This window comes from Crinia signifera, chromosome 1 (genome assembly GCF_055691185.1).
Source record: "Crinia signifera chromosome 1, ASM5569118v1, whole genome shotgun sequence".
Classification (NCBI taxonomy): Eukaryota; Metazoa; Chordata; class Amphibia; order Anura; family Myobatrachidae; genus Crinia; species Crinia signifera.
This window is the reverse complement of record NC_139217.1, coordinates 119543361-119565750: the sequence shown is the minus strand read 5'-3', so window position 1 is coordinate 119565750 and position 22390 is coordinate 119543361. Positions and strand designations below refer to the sequence as shown.

At 41.5% G+C, this 22390-nt stretch overlaps 1 protein-coding gene across 2 annotated transcripts in view; it reads left to right on the top strand.

The window, feature by feature from the left end:
- Positions 1-22390, top strand: part of SPMIP2 (sperm microtubule inner protein 2) — a 62994-nt gene that overhangs the window by 26311 nt on the left and 14293 nt on the right. For both annotated transcript variants that reach the window (XM_083157017.1, XM_083157007.1), the window contains exon 2: positions 17227-17456. In XM_083157017.1, coding sequence (XP_083013143.1) covers positions 17415-17456 — 42 coding nt within the window. In that variant the 5' untranslated portion in view covers positions 17227-17414. The remainder of the gene's footprint in view (positions 1-17226; positions 17457-22390) is intronic.

Genomic DNA, 22390 nt, shown 5'->3' with positions numbered 1-22390 from the left:
ACGTGGTGCAGCCGGCATGTACCACGCGTCTATGCCTAATGAACCCGCGAATGCGGGGAGCCACTCACTTAGTCGCTGTAAAGAAATTTTTTATTAATTACAGATCAAAATGCATTGTATGTGGGGAAGGGGATCAGGGGGTGAAGCCACGAAGTGTACGGTCGGCGTACGCTTCGCCAAGGAGCTTCGTCAGGACCACCTGAGTGAAGTCAGAAAGCCCATTAAGTACCTGCCTAGTCATGAATATTCATGGGATGTTAATCCCTGTGATTTGATTGGCTGTAAAACGTATGTTCCATTAAATGCGGTTAACCGCACTGACTTGTATGTGTTTGGTAATGTTTGAATGTACCCACACATAATTAATTCAACTGAATGTCTATTCATGTCACTAACATTATGTTATTTGGACATTAATGTCAAGATTCGTGTCAATGGTACTGTATTGCGCATGCGCACAAATGTTCAGATTGTGCATCGGTGACAATAAAGGAATGGACATACACTGTCCGATACCACAGAGGTGATAATGCTTTATTTTGGCATAAAGAAAGCATTGTATAAAGAAGGAGTATAATAAGCGATCGTATTTTGTGAATACAAATGCTTCCATTATAGAGATGAAATTCTTCTATTGCGCAAAGAATGTATGTATGTGCCGTCACATGAGACGCAGATGGAGTCAAACCATCAATGAGTATTAATTGATGCAATCTTATAGTTTATCATTGTTTATTTTATGTTATTAAATAGGGTAAGATAGATTAAACTGAATAATGCGGTCCTCTTCTCCACAGTTGTGCAACGCAGGGCAGAGACATTCAATATAGTAAATTAATAAATTATGTTACAGACTGGTTTCGTTATAAATAACGTAGTATGAAAAATCACAATGTTCACAGGGTTCCCAGTCCATGCGCGTCCAGAAAGGCGTGTGATATATTTAGACACACGTCCTCCGGGCACGCAAAAGAATAGGAACACTTATCAAGAAATGTTTAGTGAATCAAAAGGGCGTAAATATGTGTTCTAAGTGAAATAAATAGTGGAAAGAAAAGAGGGGAGAGGAAAAAGGGTAGATGTGAAGGGAATAATCATAATTTATTTTGACTGCGGGGAATTCCCATTTTTGTGAATAGCATTAGTGTATAGTGACTTAGGATGTGATCCGTCGTGAAGTGTCATTAATCTAAGGTGAATCAAAAACAAAAAACACACCAACACACACAAATGTGAATAGAAAAAAAGGGGGGGGGAGGAAATTATTTATTGTAAAGATTTACATATATATGATTGCACCTAAAAAGATGCAAAGGATGGTGTATGCGACCATAGTGAAATGATAGATCTATGGGTGTTAATTCCAAAAATTTTTGGAGAGAAAGAGAGGGACAGATATGGTTATGTAAAAATAAAAAAATATATAATAATTAGTGATAATAAAAGGAAATATAATAATTAACATAGAATTAAGATGGATTCAGTCTGCTCCGTAGATAACAAAGGATACAAAAAGTATGTACCCCCAGTGAAATTATTCACTATCGGAGGAGGTTTTCTCAGTCATGAAAAGATTTCTGAAAACTTGAGGTATGAAGAAAAGGGGCAATGTCCATCTATAAAAAGACGGTGTAATTGTTCTCTTCGTTTAAACCCATGGGAGACATGGTTCCCATGAGGAATATTAATCGAGTTTCATGTTTCAATAATTCCCTATCCCAGTCACCTCTGCGTATGTTCATTTTGATATTGGTCATGCCATACACTTTCAGGCCATTTGGACTACCGTGGTGGTATCTTGAGAAGTGTTTCGCGACTGGTGTTAGGGTTTTAAATTTCAGTTTGTCCTTTTCTGCATTTTTGATACTTAATAGGTGTTCCGATATCCTTTTGACCAGTGGTCTCCGCGTCTTGCCTATATAATGTTTGCCACATGGACATTCCAAATTATAGATAACGCCAGGGGTATTGCAGGTAATGTATTCTTGTATTTTCCAAGGTTTACCAAATTTATCGGTATAAGTGTCTCGTGGTACCATGTAAGTGCAAACTCTACATGTGCCACATTTAAAGGAACCTTTTTTGTGGATTTTGACTGTTTTTTCTTTCTCTAAGTGGCTGTGGACAAGAATGTCCCTTAAGTTGTTACTTCTTCGCCAACTTATGTCCACTTTTTCGCCCAGAATCTCTTTCAGATCATCATCTGTTTTTAAGATGATGTATCAATAAAATTTATTTGTAATCAATCCTGGACAGGGGGTCCCACGTAGTGAGGATTTCATTATCCTTTTTATATTTATATGTGTTTGTTTGTATATGTGATGTGTTTGTTTTTATTTCGCCTAATTTTATCTAAGAATAAATAAAAGTTATATCTTATGTATCTTTAATTTGGTGCACCACAAAGAGGCATACTTTCCGTTTTTTCTATCTTTGAAAAAATCTCCTGTTTGCTCTATAATCCATGCCCAGTGGTGGCACACCCTTACTCACTATATTTAACCATTTAAGACTAATTATCTAAGGGGTCTAATTGAACTTAAACCTGTATTCCTGTGCGATCAACACTCCCTTTCTTGTGTTAATCCATTTAATAGTGACTTAGTTCACCTTCCGTTGATCCGCACGGCACAACTGTGTTATATAAAACTACATTAATAAATCTTATGCAAACCCTGAGTGTTGATAAGCAGTAAGCCCATCCTTTGAACTGCCAATATGTCAATGTTCCCCACAAGTGCAGCCACTTCTGCCACTTTTAGCCTGAGTCAAGATCTCAATGATCGACAAACCAACTTAAAAAAATGCATGGAGGATATGTTAACGAGGGATTTAACCCTAATAGACACCACACAAGATGATTGGGTAAATGATATCCAAACCCTTAAAACTGTCCTGGCAAGACAGACACGAACCTTTTGGAACAAGGCAACTTTTGAAAACTATCTCAAACAGCAGATTACCCCCAGAGGACTAAGGCCAAAGGTATTCCCATCATTTGACTTGGCCAATGAGTCTCTGAAAAATGAGTGGGAAAAAACCCTCACCACATGTTCTCTTGGCCTTATCAATATTTTGATCAAACATGATGAAATTACACTGCACCAGTGCACACAGGAAATTAATACACTTAGCGACAGACTTAAAAATTTTGAAAATCTTGATAAATTTCAAAAAGCTTACCAGAAGATTAAGTCCGAGTTGGAAAACATTGAGAGAGAAGTGGTTAGCCGTAAGAAAAATAAACTCCAGAGGGACCTCAATGATTTCAAATCAAATAAGATCTACAGGTGGAATACATACAACAGAAGGAAAACACCTAGCAGTAATACAGGATACACCACTTCAGACATAGATTCGTCTGATAGCGAATACTCAGAACGTAGACCCAGGGGAGATTTTTTAGGGGTAAGTCCCAGGGATCTCAGAGAGAACCTGGGACGAGACCTCGGAGGACAAGGAGGGGAAAGAAGAAGCAAAAGGGGACCAAGAAATTGGAGAGAGGACCGTCAGGACACCAGGCGGTACAAGAGGTGAACCATGCCGACACATTAAGGATAATCAATCTGACAGATCATATCCTTAATGAAGCCCAAACCTCAGTACTCAATAAAGGCCTTAGCTTCTCCCCTACCAAATCCCTTGACCGTTTTGAGTATCAAAAAGATCTGAATTTATATGTCAGAAAAATACTATTAAAAAAGTTTTTCACCAAAAAAACGGATATCATGTCCAATACATCACACTTCATGGAGAGTAGTCAGGATCCCCTACAACCACGTATTGACCAGATCTTTGATCAGTGTGATATGGGTATTTTAGAAATCCTGGAGGATTTATCAGAAGAGATTCCTATTGATCTTTACAGCAGCGAACCCACAACAAGTGTCCACACTAGTATGTCGACACTAAAAAGGAAATCAGTATTTCTACCAGACTTCTCAATATGCCCACAGGCTAAAGTCTATCTTGAGATGGTAAGCAGAGATTTGGATCATATTGAACGTAATAAAAGATCCTTTCGCTTTGAAGACAACCTAAGCGCTGCCGAGAGAAAGGCTTTGAAAGAACTCAAAGGATGGGATGACACCATAATTAAGCCTTCTGACAAGGGGGGGAATATTGTGCTATGGCCCAGACAACAATATAAGAAAGAAATAGACCGCCAATTAGGGGATAGGAATTGTTACAAGAAACTCTTGTTTAACCCCACTGACAATTACCTGGAATGTTATCAGAGAATGCTTGAACAAGCTAAAGGAGATGGCATTATCTCAAAAACACAATTTGACTTTCTTGAAGTAAAGCATGTAAAAATTCCAACTCTGTATCTGCTCCCTAAAGTGCACAAGAATGAGATCAACCCGCCAGGGAGACCCATCGTGTCGGGTATGGGAGGTCTCACTGAAAAAGCGAGCCAGTTTGTAGATTGCCATCTAAGGAGGTTTGTTACATCATTACCCTCATACGTACGCGACACGATGGATGTATTGAACAAAATACAGAATATCATCCTTGATCAACACTCCTGGCTTGTCACCTGTGACGTTGAAAGCCTGTACACCAGCATCATTCACAGATGCGGTGTGCAGGCAGCCAAATACTTTCTTAGTATGGACAAAAATTCCCCTTTGAATGACTTCATCATTAAACTACTTCAATTTGTATTGACTAAGAATTACTTTATATGTGAAGATCAGTTCTACCTCCAGGTGCAGGGGACTGCGATGGGGAGCACTTGTGCCCCCACGTATGCCAACCTGTACCTGGGGTGGTGGGAACGAGAGAGAGTTTTTACAGAGGAACATGAAAAGTACACCAGATACATACCAGTCTGGCTGAGATACATAGATGACCTCCTTATCATCTGGGAAGGTGACATCTGTCTATTCCAGGAATTCATAACCATACTCAATGATAATGACCTTATTATTATTATTATTATTATAATTTTATTTATAAGGCGCCACAAGTGTTTCGCAGCGCCGTACAAAGGAACAATACAGGGAGACAAAAACTTGGCATAACATTGAATAAATAACAAAAATACAGTACAAATAAAGAGCACCACAGTTCAATACACATTACAGCTTAAATGTAAGTAGTGAGGACCCAATCAACATACAACTAGAGGCTTGAGGCCAATGATGGAGATGAGTATGAAGATGGTCACTGAGTGTTGGAGTAAAGGAGAGCTGTGAGTGAAATGTGAAGAGAAGTGGGCTTTGACAACAGGAGGGAAGAGGGCCCTACTCGGAGGAGCTTACAATCTAGTAGGAAGGGGAGACAGACAGATTACAAGAGGTGCAAGCGAGGGGGTGGTGGTTAGATAGCAGGATGTAAACAGGAAACAGGCAAGGGGTCGGAGAACCAGCTGGTTTATGCAGTGGAAGGGTACGCTTTGATGAATAGGTGAGTTTTCAGTGCCCGTTTGAAGCTTTGCAAGGTCGGGGAGAGTCTAATGGAGCGAGGGAGTGCGTTCCACTGAAGGGGTGCAGCACGGGCAAAGTCCTGTACTCTAGCATGGGAAGCAGTGATCAGGGTGGAGGAGAGACGACAGTCGTCAGCTGACCGTAGAGGGCGGGAGGGTGTATGAATGGAGATGAGGTTAGAGATATATGGAGCAATGGAATTAGAGATGGCCCTGTATGTGAGTGTGAGGTGTTTGAAGAGGATTCTGTAGGGGAATGGAAGCCAGTGCAGATTTTGTTGAAGGGGAGTAGCAGAGTTAGAGCGGCGGGAGAGGAAGATAAGCCTGGCTGCAGCATTGAGGACAGATTGGAGAGGAGCTAGTTGGGATTGAGCGAGGCCAGTGAGAAGAGCATTACAGTAGTCAAGCCGTGAGATGACTAATGAGTGGATGATCAGCTTAGTTGCACTCTGTGAGAGAAAGGGCCTGATGCGAGCAATGTTGCGTAACTGGAACCGGCAAGAATGGGCCAGGGCTTGGATGTGGGGTGCAAAGGAGAGGGAGGAGTCAAGTGTGACACCCAGGCAGCGGAGTTGGGGAACAGGGGAGATGATGGTGTTGTTAACAGTGATAGAGATATTAGTAGGGGGCATAGCTCTGGGTGGGGGAAAGATAATAAGTTCGGTTTTGTCCATATTGACTTATCAGGTAAGTCAGAAGGAAGTTGAGTACCTGGACCTCCGTATAATCATCGAACCTGATGGTTCAATAATTACAGACATGTTCCGAAAGAAAACCGCCACCAACTCTCTACTACATCACCAAAGTGCACATTTTCCCCCGGTCATCAAGGGTCTCCCCAAAGGTGAATACTTGCGAACCAAACGCAATTGCTCGCATGAGGACACCTATAATAAGAGAGCAGAAGAACTTGATATCCGACTAAAAAACAGAGGATACAGCAACAGAGCAATATACAGAGCCAAAAAAGAGGTACAGAAATATGAGAGAGAGCAACTTCTCATTCCAAAAGAGAAAAAATCTGATCAGACCACTGAAAAAATACGCTTCGTGGGCACTTTCTGTAAGGAATGGAAGGAAATCCAGACAATCCTCAACAAACATTTAAACATCTTAAAAACAGATGATGATCTGAAAGAGATTCTGGGCGAAAAAGTGGACATAAGTTGGCGAAGAAGTAACAACTTAAGGGACATTCTTGTCCACAGCCACTTAGAGAAAGAAAAAACAGTCAAAATCCACAAAAAAGGTTCCTTTAAATGTGGCACATGTAGAGTTTGCACTTACATGGTACCACGAGACACTTATACCGATAAATTTGGTAAACCTTGGAAAATACAAGAATACATTACCTGCAATACCCCTGGCGTTATCTATAATTTGGAATGTCCATGTGGCAAACATTATATAGGCAAGACGCGGAGACCACTGGTCAAAAGGATATCGGAACACCTATTAAGTATCAAAAATGCAGAAAAGGACAAACTGAAATTTAAAACCCTAACACCAGTCGCGAAACACTTCTCAAGATACCACCACGGTAGTCCAAATGGCCTGAAAGTGTATGGCATGACCAATATCAAAATGAACATACGCAGAGGTGACTGGGATAGGGAATTATTGAAACATGAAACTCGATTAATATTCCTCATGGGAACCATGTCTCCCATGGGTTTAAACGAAGAGAACAATTACACCGTCTTTTTATAGATGGACATTGCCCCTTTTCTTCATACCTCAAGTTTTCAGAAATCTTTTCATGACTGAGAAAACCTCCTCCGATAGTGAATAATTTCACTGGGGGTACATACTTTTTGTATCCTTTGTTATCTACGGAGCAGACTGAATCCATCTTAATTCTATGTTAATTATTATATTTCCTTTTATTATCACTAATTATTATATATTTTTTTATTTTTACATAACCATATCTGTCCCTCTCTTTCTCTCCAAAAATTTTTGGAATTAACACCCATAGATCTATCATTTCACTATGGTCGCATACACCATCCTTTGCATCTTTTTAGGTGCAATCATATATATGTAAATCTTTACAATAAATAATTTCCTCCCCCCCCCTTTTTTTCTATTCACATTTGTGTGTGTTGGTGTGTTTTTTGTTTTTGATTCACCTTAGATTAATGACACTTCACGACGGATCACATCCTAAGTCACTATACACTAATGCTATTCACAAAAATGGGAATTCCCCGCAGTCAAAATAAATTATGATTATTCCCTTCACATCTACCCTTTTTCCTCTCCCCTCTTTTCTTTCCACTATTTATTTCACTTAGAACACATATTTACGCCCTTTTGATTCACTAAACATTTCTTGATAAGTGTTCCTATTCTTTTGCGTGCCCGGAGGACGTGTGTCTAAATATATCACACGCCTTTCTGGACGCGCATGGACTGGGAACCCTGTGAACATTGTGATTTTTCATACTACGTTATTTATAACGAAACCAGTCTGTAACATAATTTATTAATTTACTATATTGAATGTCTCTGCCCTGCGTTGCACAACTGTGGAGAAGAGGACCGCATTATTCAGTTTAATCTATCTTACCCTATTTAATAACATAAAATAAACAATGATAAACTATAAGATTGCATCAATTAATACTCATTGATGGTTTGACTCCATCTGCGTCTCATGTGACGGCACATACATACATTCTTTGCGCAATAGAAGAATTTCATCTCTATAATGGAAGCATTTGTATTCACAAAATACGATCGCTTATTATACTCCTTCTTTATACAATGCTTTCTTTATGCCAAAATAAAGCATTATCACCTCTGTGGTATCGGACAGTGTATGTCCATTCCTTTATTGTCACCGATGCACAATCTGAACATTTGTGCGCATGCGCAATACAGTACCATTGACACGAATCTTGACATTAATGTCCAAATAACATAATGTTAGTGACATGAATAGACATTCAGTTGAATTAATTATGTGTGGGTACATTCAAACATTACCAAACACATACAAGTCAGTGCGGTTAACCGCATTTAATGGAACATACGTTTTACAGCCAATCAAATCACAGGGATTAACATCCCATGAATATTCATGACTAGGCAGGTACTTAATGGGCTTTCTGACTTCACTCAGGTGGTCCTGACGAAGCTCCTTGGCGAAGCGTACGCCGACCGTACACTTCGTGGCTTCACCCCCTGATCCCCTTCCCCACATACAATGCATTTTGATCTGTAATTAATAAAAAATTTCTTTACAGCGACTAAGTGAGTGGCTCCCCGCATTCGCGGGTTCATTAGGCATAGACGCGTGTTACATGCCGGCTGCACCACGTATTTCTAGTCCCTAATTGAGCTGACTTATTATACGGCACCCTGTTGCCCTAATAGCGTGCTGCCCGTTAGCTTAAAAGTATAGTAAACGGTGTTGCCCCTCTACACATGAGGCGATTTGCAAACCATATGAGATTATTCACTGACATCATTGCTGCATTGACCTAAGAAAAACCACTCATTATATGTGGTGAGCGCGGTAACTTTTTCTAGTGCCATCTATTTTTGTAAATAATTTTAGCAGGTATATCCTGCTCTCAGATTGGTCTCACTTCAAAATTGATGCACACTAATTTAAGGTGCACCTATTCAGTATATATATGTGCTAATTAACCAAACTATCTGCGCATTAAAAATGTTATGTGTTGACTGTCAGACTACTCCACTATATAGAGAGCAATTTGTGATTTTGCACAATATGCCCAGGAGAACCTGACTGACCTACTGAGAAATTACCAACCAGTGTATATATATCAACCACGGCACAAAATTTGAAAGCCGCCAATCTGGGTCTCATATGCATGCTAAATCTTAGGAGTACACTCCAGAGAAACATGTGTGCTAATTATCTATAAATGCACGAAGTCATATCTCTCTGGATATCGCGGGAGACAGCACAGCCTTACTATTAAATTAATATTCCCTTTTTCACTAATCAAGGGATTCTCACCTCTAGGTCGCATTATTAATAAAGTGTTACTACTGTTAAAACACACTGATCAAAGCAACCTTATATGTATCAATAAAATTTATTTGTAATCAATCCTGGACAGGGGGTCCCACGTAGTGAGGATTTCATTATCCTTTTTATATTTATATGTGTTTGTTTGTATATGTGATGTGTTTGTTTTTATTTCGCCTAATTTTATCTAAGAATAAATAAAAGTTATATCTTATGTATCTTTAATTTGGTGCACCACAAAGAGGCATACTTTCCGTTTTTTCTATCTTTGAAAAAATCTCCTGTTTGCTCTATAATCCATGCCCAGTGGTGGCACACCCTTACTCACTATATTTAACCATTTAAGACTAATTATCTAAGGGGTCTAATTGAACTTAAACCTGTATTCCTGTGCGATCAACACTCCCTTTCTTGTGCAACGCTGTTCACACTGCCACAGACTGAGGACGCTGCTATTCTCTTTTTGCAAGAACATGGCCTTCTGCCCACCACAGCCACCTGTGACAATGGCCATCCCATGAGATTGAATACAGCCGAGCAGAAGTGGCGGTGTTATGTGAAGGTGTGCAACAAGAAAAAAAGTCTCCGTGCTGCGCTGTTCAGCCCTGGATGCCGGCTCCCTTTCGTCAATATTGTTACGTTTATCTACTGCTGGAGCCAGGAGCTAACATCGGTAAGCTTCTGTAAAAAGGAGCTTAACTTGTCAATCAAAACAGCGGTCACATATAATGCATTTATGCGTGAGGCCTGTGAGGAGGATCTCCTGGCTCATCCACAGCGCAGGATTGGCGGACCAGGGAAAGTGGTGGAGGTGGACGAAACTGTCGGCGCCAGGCCAATGTGGGCCGAATACTTCCCCAGCAATGGTTGTTTGGTGGGGTCTGCAGGGAGACTGGGCAATGCTTCATGCTGCCAGTTGCCCAGAGGGATGCTGCAACCCTGATGGCAGCTATTGTAGCTAACATTGAACCCGGAGCCACTGTTATGTCAGACTGCTGGCGGGCATACCGAACCAGCGAGTTGGAAGCGGCTGGTTACACACATGCTAGGGTGAATCACCGCTTTTATTTTGTAGACCCGGAAAGTGGGGCACACACCCAAACTATTGAACGTTTATGGGATTGTGCAAAATGGAGGAACAAGTGCCAGCGGGGAACAGCTCGCCACAATCTTGCCAGCTACATGGGCGAGTTTGTCTGGCGCAAATGTCTGGCAATGTCTTAAACAGTATCATGCGTTCGCTCGCCACGCTTCGGGCTCAGTGGCTCGCTACGCTCGCCACAGGTTTATATCCAACTCCATGCCCACTTGGATAGTGGGGAAATGAAATGGGCCTATTTTCCCATAGAATCCTATGTTAAAATGGACTCCATTTTAACATTGAATCCGATGAAAAAATCCCATCGCATCGCATACGATCGATGCGATGGACCCGATTTTTTTATCGGGAGTCCAGATACTACATAAGTACCTTATTGTCTTCCCTAACACCCATCATCAGGCCACGATTATCAGGTGCCTAAGGAAGCATGCAAAGGGTTAAATTGCAATTGCAAATAGGGTGGGGGAGAGGTGACAACATTGCTTAGTACCCTGGTACTAAGGGAAGGGAGTGGAGATAAAACCATTCATCGAGATCCTTGCCACCAAGCCAGAATACAGGAGTTTCACATATTTAATAAATACAGGACCTATTACCATAGAGCCCATTACCTCCCAAAGAAGGTTCCACTTCATGGAATCAAACGCCTTAGCAACATCAAAAGAAACTATGAATGAAGAGTAGGTATCCATGAGGCATTTAGGTGAAAAGGCTACGTAAGTTTATAGAAGTGGATTTGTGGGGCATGAACCCAGTCTGATCTGGATGTATAATTTGAGTGATAACCTGGTTTAACCTGGTGGCAAAGATCTTAACATCTGTGGACATCAATGATATAGGACCGTAGGATTCAGGGACTGTGGGATCTTTACCTAGCTTAGGAATGAGAACAATCAATGCTTCCAACATAGAGGCTGGTACAGCACCCTGCTGCTATGTTCGGAGTGTGTGTAATTCTTGACCCGCCAGGGTAATTCAACTACGGTGTTATTAATATGGTCTCCCCTTGCCAAGTAGGCCCGAAAACGACCCAGAGTGTGACACATATAAAAGCTTATTCCTCACCCTGTCCTCCAAGCAGGTGGTCCAGTTATTTTGGGCTCTAAGCCAGGCAGCCTTTGAAGTGTCTAATCAATCAGATAAATAGGTTCAGCAGCAGTACAGGGCTGTTCCAACTCCTCCTTCCGCTTCCTGTAGAGGGCCTTCAAACAAGAAACCTTCTGCATAAGGGTGCCCCTAGGAAAAGCCTTGAATGTGTCCCACAATAATATTGGTGATACAGAATTTTGTGGAGCTGTAAATGTAAAAAAAAAAACTACAAAAGTTACATAAAATGATTTCCCTCAGTTTCTAAGATATTATATACAGTAATTATAGCTTTAGTAAAATGTAATATGTCATTGTATTTTGTACAACCATACAGCAGGTTGCTATACAGTGTAAGCTGTGTCTGTGCACCTGTGCCAGTGGCTACATTCTTGTAAATACATTACTACACCGTGTATACTGTATAATTTAGCACAGATGGAACTTTCATAGTTTTACTCACTAGCAATGTGATCTTTCTAGTATCCTACTGACATTGTTGCTGGGGAAACACTGTTTGGCCCAGGGAGAATAGAATCCTGTTACACTGCTCAATGACGGCCGGCTGATCAGGCTGCAGCTTTGCTCATTCATGCAGAGTGACTGAGCCTCTCATGCCATTGGGTTTCCAAGTGGCACATCATGCAACCGAAACATGATGGCAGGATCCCTACCCCAGGCTCCGGCCGCCCCCTTTCTGATAGCGGACAAAGGATGCTTTATACAGGTAAAATATAAACACAACATGACTGGAGGAAATGTGTCCAATTACTAATAATATACATAGCAATGGTTTGTCAGGTTAAAATAACAATTTTATCTTAATAGTTGTATTTTTATATAGTAAAAATGTATTTTTTATTTGCTTTGGTCTATTACAAAATGCCTTAAATGCATTGATTAAAAATGTTCAAGAAAAGAAAGATTTTTTTGTAAAGAGTTTATATTACTGTCACATTGGGGCAGATTAAGCCGGTAAAGTGGAAGGTGATATCACACCAGTCAGTCACCTCCTAACTGTCATTTTTTTTCAAAACAGCTGATTGGTTGGTGCATTATAAACATTCCACTTTGTCACCGCTTTATCACCACATTATCCCTTTACCCTGTTTAATACATCTGCCCCCTTATACCTTATACACACTGGTGTTTATTTTACAGATAATAATGTGTGCATCCACACCTAAACCACAGCTGATTATCCCATCGATATCCGGTCAACAGGTCAACAATGTCTAGATCCACAGTCACGAGGTCAACCACTAATAGTCGACGGTGAAAAGGGTTGACATACACTAGGTTGACAATGGCACTTGGTTGACATAAGCAAAAAGTCGACATAGACATTGTCTACAAAGGAAAATGTTGACATGATTTATCCTAGTTTTTTTTTTTTCAAGCGATTTGTCCATACTTTACCATCCCAGTGGGCAAAGAGGGAGAATATAATAGTGTGTAGAGCACAGCGAGGGACCGCGCCTGAAGCATGGTGAGTAAACTTATACATGTCCATGTCAACAGACACCCCAGAACCCCCATGTCGACATTTCCTGTGTTGACCATGTCTATGTCGACCATTTGCTTGGGTCAACCTTGTGTCACTGTGTGAGAAGTCATCGGAGGCTTCTTATGCTTACCCAATGCAATGCTGCAATCCCAACACACATGTATGTGGCCAATGGAAACCACGGGTTAAACTTCATACCCATTTCCTGTTATTTCTACTGTGCCTCCTTCCAAATAAAATATAAGCCTTCTCACAATTAGGGCCCTCCCTATCCTTTTTATATTGTAACATTTATGTGTTCTACAAGGGTGGATCAGTAAGATAACAATAGCACTCACATGTGTAATGTTCTCTATTGCATTCTTATTTCCTGCCGGACCAGTGCAGGTAGACCACTGCTTTCCCTCAGGGGCATTACACTGCGCCCCATATCAGTCATACTGGCCCAACATCAGTTGTAAGAGGGTGTGGATTATTAGGTAGACAGATAGATAGATAAACAGTCAAAAGGTCGACCCCAAAAGCTCAACTTGAAATAGGTTGACAGGGTTAAAAGGTCAACATGAAAAAGGTAGACCCAATAAAAGGTTGACATGATGTTTTCAAACTTGTTTGGTGTCAATGTTGACAACTGTCGGCATGGACCTCCTATTAGTGTAACTTGTATCCACACTTCGCTCGCTACACTGTGTACACTATTATCTTCTCCCTTCTCTCAATGATTCATAGGTTAGGTATGACTAGGGCCATACATATGAGACCCTAGTTTTGCCCATTACACTGAGTTGCTTAGAGGACCCCCTGACCCTATTTCCGCCATTATTTGTGCCTAAACCAGGCTGTAGGCTCAGACTAGAAGTGTGACTAGCCCCCCCCCCCCCCCATAAATACCACCACCGTACCCCCAGGGAAGCACTGAGGACTGTGTACCTGCCTCCTTAGAGCACCAGAGCCCACATTACAGTATGTACATTAGACAGTCTCTTCTATTCCTATTGGTTTATAGATATGCTGCCCCATAAATACATGGGATATAATTATATCTTTGCATAACCAAGCAACAGCAGCAGCTTTAAAATAATAAAAAAAAGCACCTAATATTTACCTGCTTTTATACATGCACAAAAGTAAATAATCCACATAAAAGCCTTCAAAGACTTTTGCTGGAGACCGAATGATATGTAACCTGATACAAATAGTATTGTATGTTACTGAAACCATTAATTGTACATTTGCAGAGGTTAGGTGACAGTGACTGAGCCAAGCGAAACACACCTTGCGCTTTGTGTATACTAAGCATTTATTTTCTACTCATAGCCAAATACAAATGATAGAAATTCCCAACTTTCATGTTATACCAGTTGTGTATACAAAATGTACAACTATTTGTGCAATATCTGCCACTCTGCTCCAAGATTCAAGGCTGATTTGCAATTAAAATCTGAAGGTAGTGTTCCCAATTCTTTCCACCCCCCCTTCCCCCGACCATATTTTGAAGAGATTAAATACAGCTTCTTCATGTGGTGCCATATCCATTTGGTATTGCTTATTGTCACCTCCAGACTTACTAGTTAAGTCCCCTGCTCAATTAAATTGGGAAAATGACCTTCACCGCACCTTTACTCTCAAGCAATGGGACATCTGTCTTCTTTTTCCTCTCTAAATGTACCAGCCATGCTGAAATGCATGTTAAATTACTCCATAGACTGTATTTGGGTGTGGTATAGGGGTCCGACAGTTGGGATCCCGACATGTCATTAGTCCGACTTCGGGATCCCGACTGGCCGGACTCAGACAGCATGGTGAGCGCAAAAAAGCCCCTTGCTGTCTCGCTGCGCTCGCCACGCTGCCGGCACGGTGGCTCGCTACACTCGCCTTCTATTCTCCCTCTATGGCAGGGCTGGGCAATAGTGGCCCTCCAGCTGTTGATGAACTACACATCCCAGGATGCTTTGCATTAGTTTTGCTATGTGGCCATGCTAAAACTGATGCAAGGCATGCTGGTATGTGTAGTTCATCAACATCTGGAGGGCCGCTATTGCCCAGCCCTGCTCTATGGGGATCGTGGACCCCCACGAGGTAGAATAGCAGGTGGCCTTCAGGAACCTGGCTGTCGATGTTTTGACAGTCGGGATCCCGACATCGGGTAAATACCTGTCGGGATCCCGACTGTCGGGACCCTGTACCACACCTCTGTATTTTACCCCAGCTAAATTACATACAATATGGCCTGCTACCTCTAAACTTTGCTGGCATCTCTGCAATCACGAAGGTACTTTTATTCATGTTTTTTGGGATTGCTCCATTATACAGCCTTTTTGGTTTAAAGCGTTTACCCTTATCTCTGATGTTCTAGGTCTTACATTGTTCCCGGACCCCTCTGTGGCTCTATTACATTGGTATCCTAGCTTAGTATCCCAGTCTGCCCGTTATGTTTTAGGCCATATTCTATTATCCGCCAGAGCCACTATTGCCCAACACTGGAAATCCTCCTTCATACCCAAATTTGACAAAGCAGTTTCTAACACTCAATTTCATTTTGAAATGGAGTCCAAAGGTGTCTCTTACTCCACAGTGCTCTCTTCTCCTGTTGGCATGTCTATGTTACAGAGGGAAAGGGGGGCTTCGCCAACACATACCTTGTCACAGTCTCTGACTTTTACTTTTGATTTGAACGAGTCTCCTTCTGCGGCCTCTGATGTCTAATGTAATCGATGTATTTTGCTTGTCTTCCTTCCTTTTTCTTTATTGTTATTCTAATTAATATATGCCTGCTCCCTCAATCTCCTTTCCCCTTTTTCTTTACCCCCTTATTATTATTGTGAACATTTTAAATAAAAATATAATGTTGAAAAAAAAAATCTAGTGACAGCTACGAAGCACAAATCAATGGACAGAACGTGGCCTGGTTTAAGTCTCCTCCGTCATTCATTGGGCACAAACTTTGCCTCTGCTGTGTATATTGTATCATGAATCGTCACTGGGTGAAGGACAATTGTTCGCTGAAATGTAGGATACACACCAGAACAACCATAATCGGGCGACAATCGTGAAACAATTTCCTGAAATCATACAAACGGTTGCATGATTGGATTGGAGTACATGATCTGCACACAATCTGTACACGATCTGCACGCAATCTGCACTCGATCGGTACCCAATCCAATGTAGATGATGAATCTTTAGTGCAGCAGGTAAGATCTCCAAAGCGATCAAACCACCAGAGGGTACGCGCTTCGGATCGGAATCTGGAAACATGTACAATTCTGCTCTTTTTACTTACAATCAGTCGTTAGAGACGTCGAAATTGGGGCAATTGTTCTGGTGTGTACCTAGCATAATATTTCTTTCTTTCTCTCTCCCTCCTATCAGTTGTCTGTGTTCCTGTCCGCTTAGCTGGTCAGTCCTTTGTGTTCATCCAAAGAGGGTATGATGGGTTCTGCTGCAGGTTGCGTTGGATATTCGCATAGCAGAGGATTCTACTTCAGTTTGTAGTATTCGGCACCGCCACCTTCTCTAGATCAAGTGGTTTACTTCTAACCAGTTGGTGACAGGTCTATGTTCAGCTGACTTCGGGAACCAATCATATTAAGCCACTGGGTATATAAGGAGACTCCTTAGATTCAAAAGTTGCCAGTGCAAAATTTCTCTCAGCATGCGCTGTATTCTCTACCTGTGCTCCTGGAGTCTACCTTAGGAGAAAAATCTGTAAGCAGTCCAGTTCAAGTCTGTCCTGTCATGTACAGTCCGATCCAGTACAGTCAAGACGGTCAAGCTCGTTTGTTGTTATAACAAACCTGTGTCTTATCTATGGTGTCTTCTCAGGCTCTGCTTTCATGACAATGACCTAGATACTTTAAAAGATGTTACAATACAATCCTGAGACAGGAATTGTAGCCAAAAGCCTGGGAAGTGGGCACACACACTGGACCCCTCATACCGAACATTTTCTTACTTTTTATGACTGTTCTATGCATAGTTCATTTCTATAGGAGCTAGATCTATAGAAACAAAATAATAATTTATACTTTTTAAAATTTTGTTGACAATTTCTAAAATCACTCTGGTCATATTGCTATATCTGTTTCCTGTAGGTCCTAACTACGTGAGAGATTACAGGGCTAAGCTTTTTGATTGCACCAGATACATTGGAGAAGGAACAGCTTCTGCTGAGAGCACCAGTGAAGTGGATTACTTGTGTCGTGCTGCACCAGGCACCCCTGCACCTCTGCCTAAAGACTGCTATGTAGGAGGCATAGGCTGGGGAGTGTCTGCATTCAGCATGCTCAACCGAGATCAACTTTGTAGTGGTCACCAGATCAAGGTAATGATTGGCTGAGAATATCAGGTGCATTTATACTTGTTTCCTCAATAACAATTCATTTATGTTGCTTTAAGGAAATAGAGGGGTTTTGCAGCAATATCATCATAAAATCCTCCCCTCATCCTTCCCCTCATCCACACTGGTAAGAGGCCGTATCTGGTGCTTGCGAACCATTTTCTTAATTCATCAGTCCTGCAATATTTATGCACATTTAAAGAGGCTTGGGTATGCATCAGCTAATCTTTAAGACAAAGGTTAGTAAAGGCAAGGAATTATGGTAAATGTAGGCTATGCTAAAGGTTATGGAAGTATGCCCTGTCTACTGCTGCTACAAAAGATATTGAATGTACATTGCATAATGCTTAACATAAAAACAACAATGGACACTGTGCTAGTGTTGAGGGATAATAGTTTGATTTATATATAATTAATAATTATCTGCATATCAGTGTATACAAATAATGGTTTCTCTTATTACAAAAAAACATAAACAGATATAAATAACAATTATAGAAATGAAAACCTTCTGATTGACTTAAGCAGCTACTGCACAATTAATGTAACAATGAGTTCACGTTACCCAGTTATGTCAGTGTCCAGAAATCAGGGGAGGGGCCTCTGGTAGTTAGTGGATCGCATCCGATGTGTGCAATCCGGATCTCCATATTTGTAATCGCTGTTGATATAGAGGTTACTGTGATCACAAAATCCATTTGTTTCAGTGTTCTGGAGAAATTTGATACATTATATACCAGTCAGTCCAACGTGAAGTGTTATGAAGCCAAGACTTCCAGATACTTAATGTTAAATTGAAGTAACATTGCTGCCCTTTCCCTGCCCCCAAACCCAAACGGCCGCATGATGTCCATCATGCAGCTGCTTAGAGGTCACTATGACCATTCTGGTCAATTCATCTGGTCAATTTAACAAAACATTTTTGCGGATAAGCATGGAGACAGCATCTGAATTTGGGTGTGCTGGGCACACCCTGGACCCTATGGGCACACACATATCACTCCCTACTGTCACTTATATGTCTATCTGGACTTAAGTTGGGAATTGCTAACGAGGTCAGCACTCTTGCTAATGAGGTCATTCATTTAATTATTTCAACGGTCTATCAACAACTACAGTATTGGGAATTGCTAGTATCTATAAATCGTACAAATCCACTGTTGGCCAGTGACATTATTTAAGGGATAGCCCACTTATTTTTAAATTTTTTATTGGCAATTAGTTTATCAATGGCTAATAACTGGTTCTGTGACAGAGTTGTGAGTGTGGATGCCTGGAGCATTGATCATGGCTCATGGAAACATTTTGGTGGAAAGAGAACCCTGAGGTGCATTTGATACTATTTTAGGGCAAGCAGGAAGATTTGAGTGGAATATGGGATGACTAGTGGTGCATGACCAGCAGTTGCAGATGCTGGTGCATCGTTGCCTGCTTGGGACGGGCTGTTGACATCACATGACCTCAGCCAGGAAAACACTGTACCGTAGTTGTACACACAATAGAAGCATGTAACGTATCATTTTAATTAGCAGAAGTTGCTTATGTGTCCCGATCAACCATTTTACATTTAAGACACATTTTATTGGAAAAAAGTTACAAAAAGACTTTGTAACACAAAAGAAGGCTAGATGTACTAGCGCTAGTTATTTTCTATTCACTACAGGGACCCCGCCGGCCGCAGCCAGCTTTATACACATGACGGCGCCGCAGGTACCCCTGCGGCACGGACACCCCTGACCGGTCCAGCAGCACTGCAGGGATGCCGGGGCGCAAGTTTTTTCCACAGTTCGCTGGGGGTGAGGGGCGAACTGCCGCCCTCCAGGTGCCGGCGCCCTAGAGCTGAATAGTGATGGTGCCGGCCCTGAATGTAATATTTCTATTGGCTGTGCTTTTTCATTCAATGGTCCAGGGAATACAATCTGGCCATGCCCTATAAGGGAAAAAGGTGGAGCCCACTGTGGATTTCCCCTGTGTATCAGTGATTTAAGCACTACTACTCTACACTACCACTTTTCTATTTTTAAAGCAACTGTGTTATATATCACGAACCAGCACTGAGCTCTGAGTTTATTCATATACTCATTTATACTAAACATCACACCTGAAGAAGAGACCATTTCTTAGGCAAAACTAACTGTCGAAGCAGAGTAAAGGTTCACATTTGTCTGTTCAAAAATGTTGTAGCTTATGGTTTAATTGATTTTTTGGGGGGGGGGGGGGGGGGAATAGAGAATATTTAAGTTTATTGAAAGTATATTGAATATATACCATCATGACACATTTTGTAACTTATTATACTTTATTTATATTGAGGCAAAAGGTTTCTGCAGCATCTAACAAAGTACATAAAACAGTGACTTATACCCCTCTCCCATCACCATAGCAACCCAGGCCAGACCCCGGTTGTTGCCGGGTCTATCCAGGTTGAGGTGAGGTGTGAAAGCACCAAACCTTATAACCCAGGTCGAGCAACCCGGCATTTCGACTGGGTAATAAGAAGGGTCAAACCCAGGTCAACCTCTGTATAATGGTCGACCCAGGTTTAATGTGAATGTGCCAGGTTCGAACCCGTGTCTGCGATGCGAAAGGAGCGGTTTAATTGATTTTAATGACCACACACAGGAGGAGATGAATCAAGCATTGGAGAGAGATAAAGTGGAGAGATATAAAGTATCAACCAATCAGCTTCTGTAATTTTGCAAGCACAGCCTGTAAGATGACAGTTAATAGGCTAGCACCTTATCTTTCTCCACTTTAGCTCTCTTCGAGGCTTGATACAGCTCAACCTGTGTGTGTGGTCAATAAAATCAATTGAACCATACAGCAAGCTATAACATTTTTGAACAGACAAGTGTGATCTTGTAACCTTTAATCTGCTTCACCAGTTCAGTAAATTGGATCAAGTACTTATGTATTTGGAAAGCCTCTCTGTCATACAGCATGATCAAACCAGAGCGGACACCAATTTGTCAAGCATGGTTTACTTGTTTTAATTGAGACATAACTTCTTTGTCCTTCATCATTTCTAGGTCATGACTTGTCAATGGCATTACATAGCAAGGACTTATGTTTAATGTACATAGTAAATATATACTTAAAGTTTGATCTCAAAGTTATACAGCATTTGTTTGTATTGGTAATCTGTGGTGCAAGTAAAACAACGTATCTTATGAAATCCATTGATGACTGGTGAGGCATAAAGTAACATGGTTACCTTGCGAACAGTGCCACATTTAACCATTGGCTCTGTTCACAGTAGTAGCACTAGCACATCAATCCTCTCTTAATGACTAGTCTTTGTGGCATTTCCACAGTGCTATTCTCAGTGGGGGGAAAGGTCAACTTTGATTTCATAAAAACTATTCTTGAAGCCCATAATGGGTTTTCTAATTACTGAGGAAAAATTCAGAGAGAATAAAGCCACATTATTTCCAGCAATGCCTGTTTAATTCTATGGTACAGCGCTGAGCAGAATTTTATGCAGACTGACCTTTACATCAAAGGATTATTTATAAATCGTTCTGATATCACTAAAGCTTTATAGGTTCCACTCACTATTCCCCAACTGTGTACTGAGCATGGCTCCGCATTGCCTTTCGCTGCTTTATTTTGGTCACAAGTGATACATCATTAGCATGTAAAGTCTATACTATCTGGGACCTTATCATTCTTGGCATTATGCGTATTAGGCCTCAAGTCTCAAGCACAATTCTCTGATTCATTTACATTGTAAAGAGGCATACACATGTAGTGATTTAAGCCCTATTTCTAAGCAATGTGACTAGATCGCATAGAAATGAAGCACAGATCTGTCCGTGTATACACCTTGTAGCCATACCGCCCAACTTTAAAAGCCCATAAGTCGGGACCTGAAAAGTAGGTGGGGCTTCAATGGTGTTATCGTCAATTTGGGGGTGTGCCGGGCATTCCCTGAAGTGCTGGGCAGCCCCCATCTTCTCCCTGCTCTGCTCTGTACAGATGTGTGCGAGTATGCACGGCATACCTCCTCCCCGGTATTTTGGGACGTTCCAGAATCCCACCCAGGACCGCCATTGTCCCGCGGTGGGGGGTGGGGCAATTAGGAGTCGTCCCCCCCCCAGGCTGAAGAGAAGAGATGCTGTGCGCACAGCGTCTATTCAGCAATACAAAATGGCGAAAAACGGGGGCGCGGCCTTAGGGCCACACCCCTTTTCAAAGACCACACCCCTGCTTCGCCGCGCGTGTGTCCGACCCCAGCACATCAAAAGTTGGGAGGTATGCGAACGGTATCTATTTAACGATCAGCAGTTATTGTTGGCACTTCCAACTGCCCCCCCTCCCTGCCCACGGTTACAATCTGACTCCTGGGAGGGACAGTCTGCAATTAGCGGGACTGTCCCACTGTAATCAGGCCAGTTGGTGGGTATAGTGAGGTATAGTGATGGTGATGCACGGTCCTGCCAATCACCCGCAGAGATAGACAATGCATGAACTGTCTATCCTGCTCAGATTGCCTATCAGCAATACACTGCTCTGCACAGATCGCTCAGCTCACATCGCATGGGGCATCACATGTGTGCGGCGATGTGTGCTGATCAATCTGTGCTTAAGCAGCTTGCTTAGCACGGGGCTATCGTCACCCCATGTGTTATTCCACATTTTGACCATTTACTTTACAGTATTTTTCTTCTTCTTCTTCATAAATGGCTGCATGTCTCTAACACCAGCATAACTATAATAACACAAATTCCCTATTTTATTAATTTGGTTTATAACGGTCTCCTGTTTGTAGGTCAACAATACTTTTAGGGCTGGGTCCCAGTTCTTTTGCGAGGAATAGAGACAGTAGAATAAATGAAGGCTGTCATTGTTTTTCTATTTTAAAGGACACCAAAAATGATTTATACCACACAGAATTTATTAACCAATTTCCTTTCTGC